Raw genomic sequence first — 14,050 nt, forward strand, 5'->3', positions numbered from 1 at the left:
ATTCACCAAATTCCCTCCTCCCACTCCACCCTCCGGACCGCCACCAGCTCACATGAAAGAACTGTTGCATCAAGTCCGACTTTTAAGGCAAAAAGGAGCTATAGAACTGGTACCAGTGTCTCAGAAGGGAAAAGGTTTTTATTCCCGGTTCTTTTTGATCACAAAGAAAAACGGAGAGTGGAGGCCCATCCTCGATCTAAGAGCACTAAACAAATATATAAAGAGCCAATCCTTCCGTATGATGACGCTGGTAGACATCTTGCGCTTACTCTTGCAGGAAGATTTTCTGGCGACTATAGATCTCCAGGATGCCTATTTTCATATCCCTATTTTACAGCGGCATCGAAAGTTCCTGCGTTTTCGAGTGGGTCAACACGATTACCAATTCAAAGTGTTACCATTTGGCCTGCGCTCAGCCCCTCGAGTGTTCACGAAGGTACTGGCTCCAGTAATAGCGTATTTGCGCCTCCAGGGAGTGCAAATATTTCCATACCTGGACGATTTTCTCCTGAAATCTCAGTCAAGCACTCACCTGCGACAACACACTCTTCTGTGCCAGAACGTGTTTCGCTCTTTAGGCCTGTCCGTAAATGTGGAAAAATCCCAACTTCATCCGTACCAACAAAGAGATTTCCTGGGCGCAACTCTGGAGACTGTGTCAGCGAAGGCATTCCTCTCCCAGGAGCGTCTCAAAAAGATGCTGCGACTGGTGGCTCTGATCAGATCAAGAGAGTCAGTTTCTGTGAGACTATTAAAATCATTTCTGGGGATGGCGTCATCATCCATTGCCTTGATCCCTCATTGCCGGCTGAGGACACGTCCTATCCAGGAAGCTCTGGATGCTCAGTGGCGTCAGGTAACGGGATCTTTCCACGACATGATATGTGTCACAGATCAGATAAAGTCAGCACTCGCATGGTGGGCAATTCCAGCCAACTTGACGGAAGGCATGTCCTTTCTGTCGCTGACACCGGACAGAACACTCACAACAGACGCCTCATTGGAAGGATGGGGCGCTCATTTGGAGGATCTCTCTGTGAAGGGAAGATGGTCCACACATCAAAGATCTTGGCACATCAACAGGTTGGAGCTCATGGCGATTTTTCTGGCTCTAAAATCGTTTCTGCCTTTGCTCCAAGGAGAGTCAGTGCTAATACAGACAGACAACACAACCTGTATGCACTATGTCAACAAACAGGGCGGAACAAGATCCCCAAGTCTCTCCAGGCTAGCTCAAAGAATTTGGGACTGGTCTCTCAGTCATCAGATCTTGCTTACGGCAGTCCACCTGCCAGGAGTATCCAATGTCCTAGCGGATTCCCTGAGCAGGTCCTCCTCGTCGACCCACGAGTGGAAGTTACACCAACCCACTCTAGAGAGGATATTCCAACTATGGGGCCGTCCGCAACTCGATCTCTTTGCCACGCCGGAGAACCGGAAATGCCGAAATTACGCAAGCTGGCATCCCCACAAGCAATCACAAGGGAATGCCCTTTTGATAAACTGGTGCAATCTATTTGCGTACGCCTTTCCTCCAATACCCCTCATACCTCGGGTTCTTTGGAAGATGAGGAGACAGCCTTGCCACCTGATCCTAATAGCCCCGCGCTGGCCACGACAAGCGTGGTTCTCAGAACTGCTCCTCCTGTCCCAATGCCAGCCAATCCTCCTGCAACATCGGACGGATCTGCTTACCATGAGCGAAGGGAGAATTTGTCATCCAAATCCCTCCTCACTGAGCTTATCAGCATGGAACCTGAACACCATGAGTTCGCCCACCTAGACATCCCCCAGGATTGTAGGGATATTTTGGCCCAGGCAAGAGCACCTTCTACAATCAGGACGTACAAGTTTAAATGGAAACGATTCTGCCATTGGTGTGCTGCTAACGGAGTTCATCCGATACATTCCACGGCAGAGCAATTGCTACCATTCTTCTTGCACCTAGCCAGTTCTGGACTGTCGCATGCAACCCTAAGGGTTTTTCTAGCAGCCATTTCCCGTTTCCGGCAAGATGGATCAAGTTCCCTTTGTTCCTCAAGAATAATCCGCCAATTCTTTAAGGGCCTATTCCGGAAATTTCCGCCAGTTCGGCGTCCTCCTCCGTTGTGGCACCTCAACGTTGTGTTGGCACAATTGATGAGACCTCCGTTCGAGCCCATTCACAAGGCCGACCTAAAATATCTCACTTGGAAAGTAGCTCTACTTCTGGCACTAACGTCTTCTCGTCGTGTCAGTGACATCCATGCTTTTACCATCAAACCTCCGTTCCTGCAGTTCAAACCGGATGCTGCAGTGTTACGCACCAATCCATCATTTCTACCCAAGGTGCCTACTGACTTTCACATTAATGAGCCAGTAATATTAAAGACCTTTTTTGCCAATCCTCAGACACCTGCAGAACAAAGATTACATTCTTTGGACGTCAAGCGGTGTCTTAAGTTCTACATCAGTAAGACAGCTTCTTTCAGGAAATCCGATCAACTTTTTATAGCTTATGGACGCTGTCATAAAGGACGTCAGGTTACTAAACCAACGATTGCACGCTGGATCTCGGCAGCTATTGTCTTCTGCCACCAAAGGGCAAATAAACCTCTGCAGTCTCCAGTGAGGGCACACTCCACTAGGGCAGTGTCATCATCTACTGCCTTATTTGCTGGAGTATCTTTGCAACACATCTGCAGAGCAGCTACGTGGTCGACCAGACACACGTTTACTAAGCACTACTGCTTAGCAACTTTAAGCGAGGAGGATGCTGCGGTGGGACAGGCAGTGCTGCGCAATCTTTTTAAGTAAGGTGAGCCTCTTCCTCCCGCCTCCATATTGTTTCCATATATATATTATGCATTTACAATGTTACAGTTGTTCAATACTGTTTTTATGCATAAGAAGATTGATTATCTATATATGTTGAATCTATTTGGCATGGAAACAATGGTGATTGTTACTGCTAGCTATTCTATATTCAAGCATGTGAATCTATGAAAGACACCCTAATACTGGAGAAGAACAATTGTTACTTACCTGTAAACAGGTGGTTCTCCAGTATTGGTGTCTTTCATAGATTCACATGCGACCCTCCCTCCTCCCTTCAGAGGCTCTCTTCTCCTCATGCACTTTACAGTCACTCTTGTGCTACGAAAATCTGAGGTGAGAAGCTCTGAGGAGAAGGTTCTAGAGAGGGGCTGACGCCTGATTGGCTGGAGTTCGGACTTACATAATGACAGAGATAGACTACAAAGGTCTTTTGTCTCTCTCCATTGTATTCCTATGGAGTTTTTCTCTTATAGGTACACTATGTGTGTTTTACACCTATATGCACTAATTATATGATTACTTATGTATATATTTTACTATATATATATGTATATATTGCTATTTTATTTACCGTGGGACTCCCACTCCGACGACGGGGAATATTCAAGCATGTGAATCTATGAAAGACACCAATACTGGAGAACCACCTGTTTACAGGTAAGTAACAATTGTTCGTATACGTGGTTGGCCCAAGAAATACTGCAGAATTTGGGGGAAGTGGTTGAGGGGGGGGGTCTAATCATGTGGGGTTTGACTGTTTCCATCTCAGTTTTGCTTTATTAATGTCTGTACATTGGGTAACGAGAATTTGTGATTGTATTTCTCGATTATTGAAATACGGTGCGGATTGGCTGGTGCACTTCTTCTGTAAACTGAATAAAAATTTGTTTATCAAAAAACTTAACAGAATTTTTACTAGTTAATGAGCTGCAGACAGTATACCATGGGAAGAGTGCGCAGTGGTTGCCTGTCCCTTTACTGAGCTTTGCTTCATGAGTGTTGGATCACCAAAATGCCTAGGGTAGCGGATGTGACATCACATACCCTTTGATCTTAATAACATCACAGGAAGTGACAGCATATGACCCTTGATTTTGTAGCAGATTCCTGCCTGCAAATGTTTGTAGATAGAGATCGCATCAAACCCCAAAATCTTATGCCTCCTCAAGGCAGATGTAACAAGGAGAAATGTTAGGTACTGTAAGGGACTTCCAACACAATACCTATGCTTCAGAGAAGACGCATATCCTTGCGCTATGGGGCAAGGTGTGTTTGATTACTCATGACTGCCAAAAGTGCACCAGCTCAAGGAAAGAAAAAAATGCACCATATCCCAGAAGTGACCAATTTTTCCTCCCTCCCTCTAATGCACATCTGCGCAGCAACTCTAGTGCAGCATTACCTTCTGTCAAAGAATAGTAAATCTGGGCCACCTGTCACTGAATCTCTCTCTCTCTCTCTCTCTCTCTCACACACACACACAAACAGACACGTGCTCACACATACACACACTCTCTCACATACACAAACTCTCACACACAAGTAGGCACACATCATCCATTTTAAACCATTTTTTTACTTACAAATGCCCCCAATGGACCCCTTTCAGGTAAGTGTGCTCTATTTCACATTACACCTATTGTGAATTATGGAACATTATTCACTATTAGTGTAATAAGAGACAGGCAGAAAATAAGGAGTGTGGAACCAGCCATGTGTTCTTGGCACTGATTTTGCTACCTCTGAGGTCACGGGTTGCAAAGACAGTGGCAGGCATCACAAGGGTCAAGACAGAGGTCACTGCTGTGACCCTGGCGACCGCTAAATGTAACTTGGAGAATTAATGAGTAGTGTACACACTTTGGGTGTGATGTACAAATTGTTTCAACAGTTGAAAACCCTCATATTTGCAAATGAAATCTGGTTCTAAAGCGTTCCTATTTTACCACCATTTCAAAATTGATTATAAGCATTCCCCTTCGAGAATGTTGACAGAAAGGTTTTTAAGAGTAGGCAGTGGTCCTTCAGGCCACTGCCTACTCATCTATCCCCATGTTTTAGCTATCATCATATATACTGTACTAATAATTCAGAGTTTCTTTTAGCACTCCAACTATCCAGCTGATATCTAATGCCAGTTTACACCAAGGTAGCATAGATTCAACTGGTCTCGGACTTCTGCAATGGGGCTTGTCACTTAGAACGCAGATGTTAGAATGATCCCTCTCATAGCTCCATCACTTTGTCTAGGCCAGGCTACTAAAAATAATAATTTTCAAAAAAAGATATCTTATCAAGCCTCCCACACACATCAATTTATTGGCCACTTAGCCATATGCTTTCAGTCCACGCCCCCCCCAAACATGGCCACATGCCACAGTTTCAAAATGTAATCTATGAAACAAAGTTATTTCATCTCTATCCATACTTTTTCTCTATTCTTCCTCTGGAAGGGGTCCTTCTATCTCCACATTGTTTTCATTCACTTCACATAGCATCTCTTCGTTTCCCTTTTCTCTGCCATTTACGCATTCACGTCCACACATTGGCAACCCTGACAAAAATCTGCAGCAAAATAATTGGCTCCTGGAACATATTCCAGATGATACTGGAGTGCTATTTGGTATGAGTAAAGCCACTCTCCCTTTTTGCACTGAATAAATCCTCGAGAGGTTTCTGGTCCATCCCTAATTTGAATTCTGTCCCCCATATATATGTTGTAGAATATTGCACTCCCCACTGCATTGCAAGTTTTTCTCTCTTAGAGCTCTATATGCAAACGCCACTGTTTCTTGGCACCTGTTATTTTTTTTCTGTATTAAAACTGCACCTAGCGCTAAACAACTCTCATCTGCTATAATGATGCTCAGATTATGGAATTTAAAGGTTTTAATAACTGAGCTTTTACTGACCCTTTATTTTGCTCTTTAAAGTCATCCTCACATTCACCACTGCACTTGTATTTCACATTCTTTTTCATAAATTCTTTGAAGGCTGATGATTTACTCACAAAGTGAGGAGTAAATTTGGCAGAATATTCTGCTAACCCCAGAAACAATCTTAATTGTTCCTTATTGGAAGGACATGTGGGTTTTTGATCAGTCCTAACAAACTTCTTTTGGGTTCTATCCCCCTTTTGTTATACATGATGTCCCAAGCAATCAACACCATCTTCAGCCAACTCTTATACAACTTTTAGTCGTTCAACATATTGCTCCATATTTGCATCCTGGAAGAATGCCACTCTGGCCACACCCTTAAAAAGAATACCCATAATTCTATGCAACACTGTGTATACCGAAACCTAACCGAACACTAAATGCTTATATCGAGAGGCACCCTCACTGGTAACAAATGGGATGAGATGTTATGATTAGCGATGAGGATACGCTGCTGTTGCAAAGTCATCCTGTGCCCTGGGCACCCCCCAACTTTTTACTGACTGATACTGGTGGTAACTGATTTTGACTGACCCTGGGCTCTGCCTAACCAGGCCCAGGGCCAGTGCTACACTAGGGTACACAATGGTATGGTGAGGTACTCCTGTGATTGGCATGCCCTCCCCTATAGGCCCCCAGTATATAATAGGGCAGGGGGATTGAAACTACCTAGAAACCCCAGTATCCTGGGGCATGGCAGTTTAGAGGCCAACAGCCTTCTTCTGCACTTGCATGTGTGCACTGCTGAAGCCTGAGGTCAGTTTAAAAGCAACACTGGGTGCCAGGACTGCTTTTAAAAAGTAAATTGTACCCAAACTTGACTTTTGTGGTAGGGGCACTTACAAATGGGTACCCTACAATGTTTTGACATATTAGAGACCCCAGGGTCTCCCCTAGGTATCCCAGGGGTGGGGGTCAGGTATTTATAAGGTACACCCTTATAAAATTAGTTTTTATAAGCCTGGGTTAAGTGAAATTTCACAGTTCGCTCCCCATATTATGTTAAAGTACTGCTCAAATTCGACTTTGATGCTAGGAGCACTGTGGAAGGAGGATCTGCAATATTTCTGCCGATTCAGAACCCCTAAAGTCTCCCCTAGTTGCACAGAGGGTGGTGGGCCTGTAGAAATTAGGGAAATACTTATAAAATATGTTTTTATAAGCCCTGGTCCTAGAAAACTGGCCCAGGGCATTTTCCCCATTGCAAATCCCAGGCCACATAGGTTAACATTGCAGGCAGTTATTAAATAATAACTCGTAATAGGAAGGAGATAGAGCTACCGTTCAAACACTTCCTAGAATGGTAGTGAAAAATCCAACAATATTATATTGTTGAATTTCTCCTAAAATGTACAGACAAGAAGTTATAAGACCTTCTTGTTTGTGGATCCAAATTCAGCCTTACAGTGGTCTGCCCTGATTCGTCAGAGTTAAGGGAATTAGCCAGGCTGCCTTGAAGAGGTGATAAAGAGCCCCTGTGGTTAACCAGCTCTGCTGGCAGGGCAGTGTGCTGTTCAATAGGAATGCCAGGCCAGGGGGAGGGGTTGTAAACCATGGCCTTCAAAGGCAGAGGGACGGCCACAATGTCAGTTTCCACTTTACACTTTTGACCTCCACCAGACCCAGGATTAGGGAAGGTAGGTGCATATGGTAGGGGGAGAGTCAATGGAAATAAGCCATCCTAGGGGGTGTGTTTAGCCAGCTCTTACATCCTTGCTGGAAAATCAGCCATTATGGATTTGGAAGATTTGATGCACTCTGGGACAAAATAATGCCACACTCTATAGGATGTGGTCATGACTATGAGGAGTTACCCTGCTCCCATTGGTCAGAAGTGACCTCCTGCTTCACCCAGAGAACTTGGAATAAGTATCTAAGAGGGGCAGAGCCCTCCAGATCTGCTGCTTGAAACTTGTTGAAGCAATAAGTGCCCTGCTGAGAAGATTTTTCTGTGCAAAGAATTCTAAGGCCTGACCTCTGAAGACTGCACCAACTGAAATTGCAGCCCTGTGGATTACTTTGCTGGAAAAGAAGTAAAGAGTAGACTTCCTGAAAGCTACAGGTGAAAAGAGCTCAACTGGAACATTACCAACTAATTACGCAACTTGGAGAACCACCAGTGGATTTGTAAGGGTTTTGTAACAGTGGATTGTGTGAACTGAAGTCCTCAACTTTCAAGGACCATCTTGGAGCTTGCAGACCCTTAGAGTGAGTGTGGGACACTTTGGGACCCCTTGAGGAACTTCAGGAAAAAGTTCAAGAAGTTTGGAGAACTTTGGACCAAATTTGAAAAAAAGCTCCATAGAGGGACTTACTCAACCTGGCCAGCCAGGCTTCCTGCCTTCAACCGCGGGCCGGCAAGGCCTTCCAGGTTCGTCCCTCTAAAAGCTCCATGGGTCCAACACCCAGAGATTGACCGGGACTGGAGAAAATCTGAAGCCGGCGAACCCTCACCGGATCTGGCTACATGTGGAGCATCGAGAGACCCCACGAGAAAAAGCTCCAGAAAAGTTTCTAAGTGCGCTCACAGAAAAGGTGAACGGGAGCAACCGCGAGAGCCAAGCCGCCTGCCTTCCATCGCGTACCAGTCTGGATTCCTGGTTTGCCCCGCTGAAGCGATCTTGTGAAATTTTCTAAGTTCGCTCCAGGGATGTTGACCAGGACCTCGTCACAAGTCAAGCTGGCGAACCCTCACCGGATCCGGACTGGCTGGGAGCTTTGAGAACCCTCTGGAAGAAAAGCTCCAGAAAAGTTTCTAAGTGTGAAGGTAGAAACTGAGACCGGGACCTGCCGGGAGCTGTAGCCGCTCAGGGCTTCATCGCGCCCGGCCTGAAACTTTAACTTTGCCCGGGTCTATCGCGAGCAGGTATCACAATATGGTGCTATTAGCATCTAAGTGCTATATTTTATTAAATCTTTGAAAATTCATATCTCCGGTTCCCTACATTGGATTGTTGTCGTTTTGGTGTCCTTGTAAAGATAAAAATATTTCATAGTTTTATAAATTGGTTTTGGATTTTTATTATGTGGTGTGACTTAATTATTTACTGAAATGGTATTTTTAAATGCTTTACATACCTGTCTTTGAAGTTAAGCCTGTCTGCTCGCAGCCACGTTAGCAAGGGTTGAGCATAGGAATAATTTTCTAAGACCTATGCTGAGTCCTATCATGTGTTAGGGACCTTATTGCCAGTGGCAGACCTACATTTGCCCCTACCAATAACCCATTTTCCAATTGCTGCTGAAATGTCTTTTACTTTATTCATGTCTAGTTTTCTTAACATCCCAAATTTAGCTTATAACTTTTTCCTCCATTCCAAGGGCACTTTCCAAACGTTCCTTGCACTGTTATGGTGCTCTCCTTCAAGGTTATTATTATAGGACTGAAGCCCTCCAACTTCCCTTGATTATCACTGAATTCTTGTGGGTAATTCTTTATCCACTTTACCTCTTTGTTTCCCCATCTCTCCAACCTGGTTGACTAATAACACCTATGTTCTAGATTGTTCATTGTCAGGTTGATTGGGGTCCAACAACATGTTCAGTTCTCCTTGTTCTTCCCAACCCTACAGGCCTCCATTATTCATTAGTTACTGTTCCTTTTGCTCCACTGTCATCAAATACCAATTCTGCTTCAAATTCTCCAAACATCTCTATACACAGGATCCCATAGGAAAATATTCAAATGTGTGGTTCTTTCAAATCAACTGGCTGATTTTCCTTCAACTACTCCTCGTCTATCAAGGTACAGAGTTCCTCTCCTATCAAGGTATAGGGAGAACCTGAACCCACCATGATCATCACCTCTTGTCGATTTATCTTGACGCAACAATAGGACTTCCTCCTAGTCTTACCCTCCATTGCACCTATGCGTTCTTCTATTATCTCCAGATGCTGTTGCTCCTCACCTTCAAGCAACAACACATTATCTTCACCTTATGATTTCTCTGAATACTGAAGCTTAAATATATTTATTTACACCACTTCTTCTGACTTTGTTTTGACCTACATCGCCTTGCAAAATGGCCCCACTGATTGCACTTAAGGCAAATTTGTGACCACGCAGGATACGTTTTAGTATTGCTCATGTGCATCTTACACCCACATATCAAATATCTTCTGTAGATAGAAAGTACTCTTGAACCTTTTCAATAATTGTCTTTCCTGTTAAGCGACCTCTTAAAATTTTGTCTCAAGCCTTGGTAATTGCAAGTTGCTACTAAGCTCCTCAACACAGTGATGACTAGATAGATTGTTGGGCATTTTGCAAAAATGTGTGTCTTTCCAAACTAACATTCCGACGAGGACCAAACCTCCCATCCAATGTTTTGATAACAGTTGCGTATTCATTTTTTAAGATCTTGAAGACCGTGCATGTACAGCAAATTATATTATTTTGCAGAAAATTATTAAGTTTGAATATTGCCAAATCTACAGCTGTGTGCTTTAAAAGTATATTTATCTGGTGATTGTTTTCAGTGCTTCAGAAATAGTTTGCACATTTGAAACCCATTAAGTCTCTTAGTCAGACTTCTCCTCAGACATAGTCAGACATGATTACAGATTCAAAAGAACAGTTAATCTCTTTCATGTTACATGATAGTGATGTTTGGGGACTTTTTTTAACCCTCATTTGACACAGTACAGAATAAATTGGAAACAACGGTTTCTAGCTTGCCTCAAGGGGCCATATTACAGAAAACCTGCACTGGTGCTGAAAAAACAGCAGGAGGAATTAATCATGCGCTGTTTGCCTGCCTGTTTACTAGGAACAGGCACCTGGCGGGTATCTGTTGTTTATCTGGCACTGGGCTGGTTTGCGTAGCATTTGTGACCTGCCTTCCGGTGTAAGTAACAACATTAGGGCATCCTGCCCCTTTCTCTTAATGCAAGGTACAGCGGTCATCTCCAAACCTCTGCCAGCGGATCTATACTGTGTGACTTGACTGGTGCCTTTTTCTTTTTGTGTAGTTGTTTGTTTTTTGCTTACTCTAATGAACTCTTTACTGTTTGTGAATCATGGTCTGTTTTGAGGGATTTACAATTCTGAAAAAAATTGACCTTTAATACTATAAAGATTCTACATGATCTGCAATTCCCAAATGTTTCCATCTGAGCTGAAGATGGAAAACTCGAATGGAGACAAAATGGGGAGAAGAACACACTCCTATTACAAAGGGAAGAATGCATGTCAAAGGCTGATGGAGTTATATCTGGGATTTAACAGTAAAAGCCACAATAAGGCTAGCCTAGGTCAGCACAAAGTCGTGGGCAATGGCGTAGACAAGATTTAAGGGCTCACAGCCTCCTACCCTTCTAAACCAGGAAGCGATGTAGGCAATGTTGTAATGAAAATATCTTAATGTATCTTTTATGATCCCAACTGAAAAGTGTATGCCTATTAAATCTACAAGTGGATCTTACTGGGTGGAAACCTGCATGCAGACCATCTCCATGAGCCCTTTTCTACATGTATAATGTAGATACTCCTGACAAATGTCAAGATTTCATCTTCATACCAACAGAGAGAGAATCTGAAGGGTGATTGGAAGTTATTGCATGCTAGATTACACTCGCCACTGATATGGAAGACTTGATTGGCTGTATGAGATCCTATTCAGAATGTTAAAGGAACACAATATAGGTCCATCCAATGGAGTTTTTTTTAACTTTTAAAAAGACACCCTATTGAAAGATGTGCTCACTCCCATCTTTTTTACCCCATACAGCAGAGCATGGCGGGTTGTTGGTATTGGTGAGCCAGGATGGAATCCAGAGGCCGCCCCTGCATTTTCCCCCAGGGGGACACCTTCTTGCCTTTCTCTCCTGCCTGGAAAATGGACTGTTACCTCGAGGGCAACTGGAACCGCCTTTGTGGACACAACGGGGAAAGGTAAAACGACATTTTATTATGCTTGAGCCTAAATGCGACACCGCTTAACAATGCCTTTGTCCTCCCACACCTGCTTCCTACCCTCATTTTGCACCTACCTGCACATCTCTAAACAGGGCTGCACTTCACCTTTTTTCCTCACTCACCTCCCACTTCTGTTGTGCACACTCCTGAATCCTGGTTCAATCGAACCTACGCAACTACACAAACCTGAATAACCAGAATTAATGGTTGTTTTGAGAATTGAGCTTCAAGGGACACTCAGACTTTTTCAAAACCTAAGTGTCAGAGGTACCAGCCTTTCTGGGTAGACCACTTCTCTGCAGGACTGTTTTTATTTTTTAACAACTTCTCCCCCCCCCCCCCCCATCTGGATAACAGCTTCTGCCTCATTGACCTCTAACTCTCTTTGTTTTGTTGGCAATACATTTTTCCACAATGGGCTCTACACCAAAAATTTAATTATCTCATTATCATCTTTACCTCATTTGGTTCTTCCTATTTACTGTATTCCCTCAATCTATCCCTTAGCCTTCTTTTATCCCAACGCTAAACCTAAACCTATCCCTTACCTTTACTTATCTAAACTTCTTTCAATTGAGTTCATGGTAATAACAAGTTAAAGGTTTCGAAGTAAAAGTAAGTGACAAAAATGAAGTTGATAAAGTAAGCCTGAAATATCATGTACACAAAATAATGGTATGTTACTCCCCTCCAGCCGTCCAGGAAGGACAGCCCTACCAAAGGCATGTAAGATTCCTGCAGCCGCAGGGAATTTACCTACATCCTTTATACTCACTCTACTGTGTACTCTGTGGAACACAGAAAACAGACTGTAGAAGGGTCAATCTTCTAGAAGGTTTGATGAACCCAGAAATCCCATTGAATCTTTTCAGAAAATTTGATGGGTCTCACTGGTCTAGTCAAAGTAGTTCAGCCCAGGCCTAGCCTCTCCAGTCTGCCCTGTGCTGCAGTACCATTATCCCTTTTTTACTTCAATCAATCAGGGGTTACAAAGCACGCTACTCACCCATGAGGGTCTCAAGGCGCTGAGGAGTGGGGGGTGCGAGGAACTCTGTAGGTCATTTGAAGAGCCAGGTTTTGAGGTCCTTTCTGAATTGGTGCAGTGTCGGGCTGCATCGGATGTGGTGAGGAGTTTGTTCCAGGTCTTGGCTGCGAGGTAGGAGAAGGGTCTGCCACCTGCTTTGGCCCTGGGAATGCGGGGGACCGTGGCGATGGTGAGGTCAGCAGAGCGGAGGTTTCTCTTGGAGGCGTGGAAGGAGATTCGGTATTGGGGTCCGGTGTTATGGAGGGCTTTGTAGACGTGTGTGAGCAGTTTGAAGGTTATTCTTCTTTCGATGGAGAGCCAGTGGAGGTCACGGAGGTGTTGGGTGTTGTGGTTATGTCGTGGGATGTCGAGGCTGCGGAATTCTGGACGATCTGGAATCTGCGGAGGAGTTTTTTGTTGATTCCGGCATAGAGGGTGTTTCCGTAGTCCAGTCTACTGGTGATGAGTGCGTAGGTGACGGTCTTTCTGGGTTTGGGGGGATTCATTTGAAGGTCTTGTGAAGTATGCAGAGGGTTCTAAAGCAAGTAGAGGACACGCCGTTGATCTGGCGGTTCATGGTGAGTTTAGAGTAGAGTATGATGCCGAGGTTGCGAGCGTGGTCCGTTGGGATTGGTGGGTTTCCGACGGCGGGGGCCACCAGGTGTTGACCCATGTGGAGGGGGTAGAGCCATGAGGTCTTCTGTTTTCTCTGAGTTGAGCTTCAGGCAGCTGCTGCTCATCCAGGTTGCGACGTCTTTCATCCCTTCTTGGAAACTGCACCTGGTGATGTCAGGTTGCTTGGTGAGGGGGAGGATGAGCTGGGTGTTGTCAGCGTATGAGACTATGTTGAGTCTGTGTTTTCTGACAAGAGTTGCGAGGGGGGCCATGTAGACGTTGAAGAGCGTGGGACTGAGGGAGTATCCTTGGGGTACTTTGCATCTGATCTCTGTTGGTTCAGACAGGAAGGGCAGGAGTCTTATTCGTTGTGTTCTGCCTGAGAGGTAAGATCGAATCCAAGTTAAGGCTGTTCCCTGGATGCCTGCGTCGTGGTGTCTGGTGCCTAGTGTGTGGTGGGAGACAGTGTTGAAGGCTGCTGAATGGTCCAGGAGGATGAGGGTTGCCATGTGACCTTGGTCGAGGAGGGCACGGATGTCGGTAGTGGCAGCTATGAGGGCGGTCTCGGTGCTGTGGTTGCTGGGGAATCTGGATTGAGAGGTGTCTAGGATGTTGTTGGTTTCTATGAATTGTGCTAGCTGAGTGTTGGCGGCTTTCTCGATGACTTTGGCGGCGAAAGGGAGTAGTAGATGAGCCTGACGTTCTTGAGCTCCGTTGGGTCTGTGGAGGGCTTCGTGA

At 44.7% G+C, this 14,050-nt stretch overlaps 1 protein-coding gene across 2 annotated transcripts in view; it reads left to right on the forward strand.

The window, feature by feature from the left end:
• Window positions 1–14,050, forward strand: part of SGSM2 (small G protein signaling modulator 2) — a 1,127,811-nt gene that overhangs the window by 756,307 nt on the left and 357,454 nt on the right. Inside the window, exon 10 of one of the 2 annotated variants that reach the window (XM_085649947.1) lies at window positions 11,486–11,649. In XM_085649947.1, coding sequence (XP_085506073.1) covers window positions 11,486–11,649 — 164 coding nt within the window. The remainder of the gene's footprint in view (window positions 1–11,485; window positions 11,650–14,050) is intronic. The other variant, XM_085649948.1, reaches the window with a different exon arrangement.

This window comes from Triturus cristatus, chromosome 3_2 (assembly GCF_964204655.1).
Source record: "Triturus cristatus chromosome 3_2, aTriCri1.1, whole genome shotgun sequence".
Taxonomy (NCBI): Eukaryota; Metazoa; Chordata; class Amphibia; order Caudata; family Salamandridae; genus Triturus; species Triturus cristatus.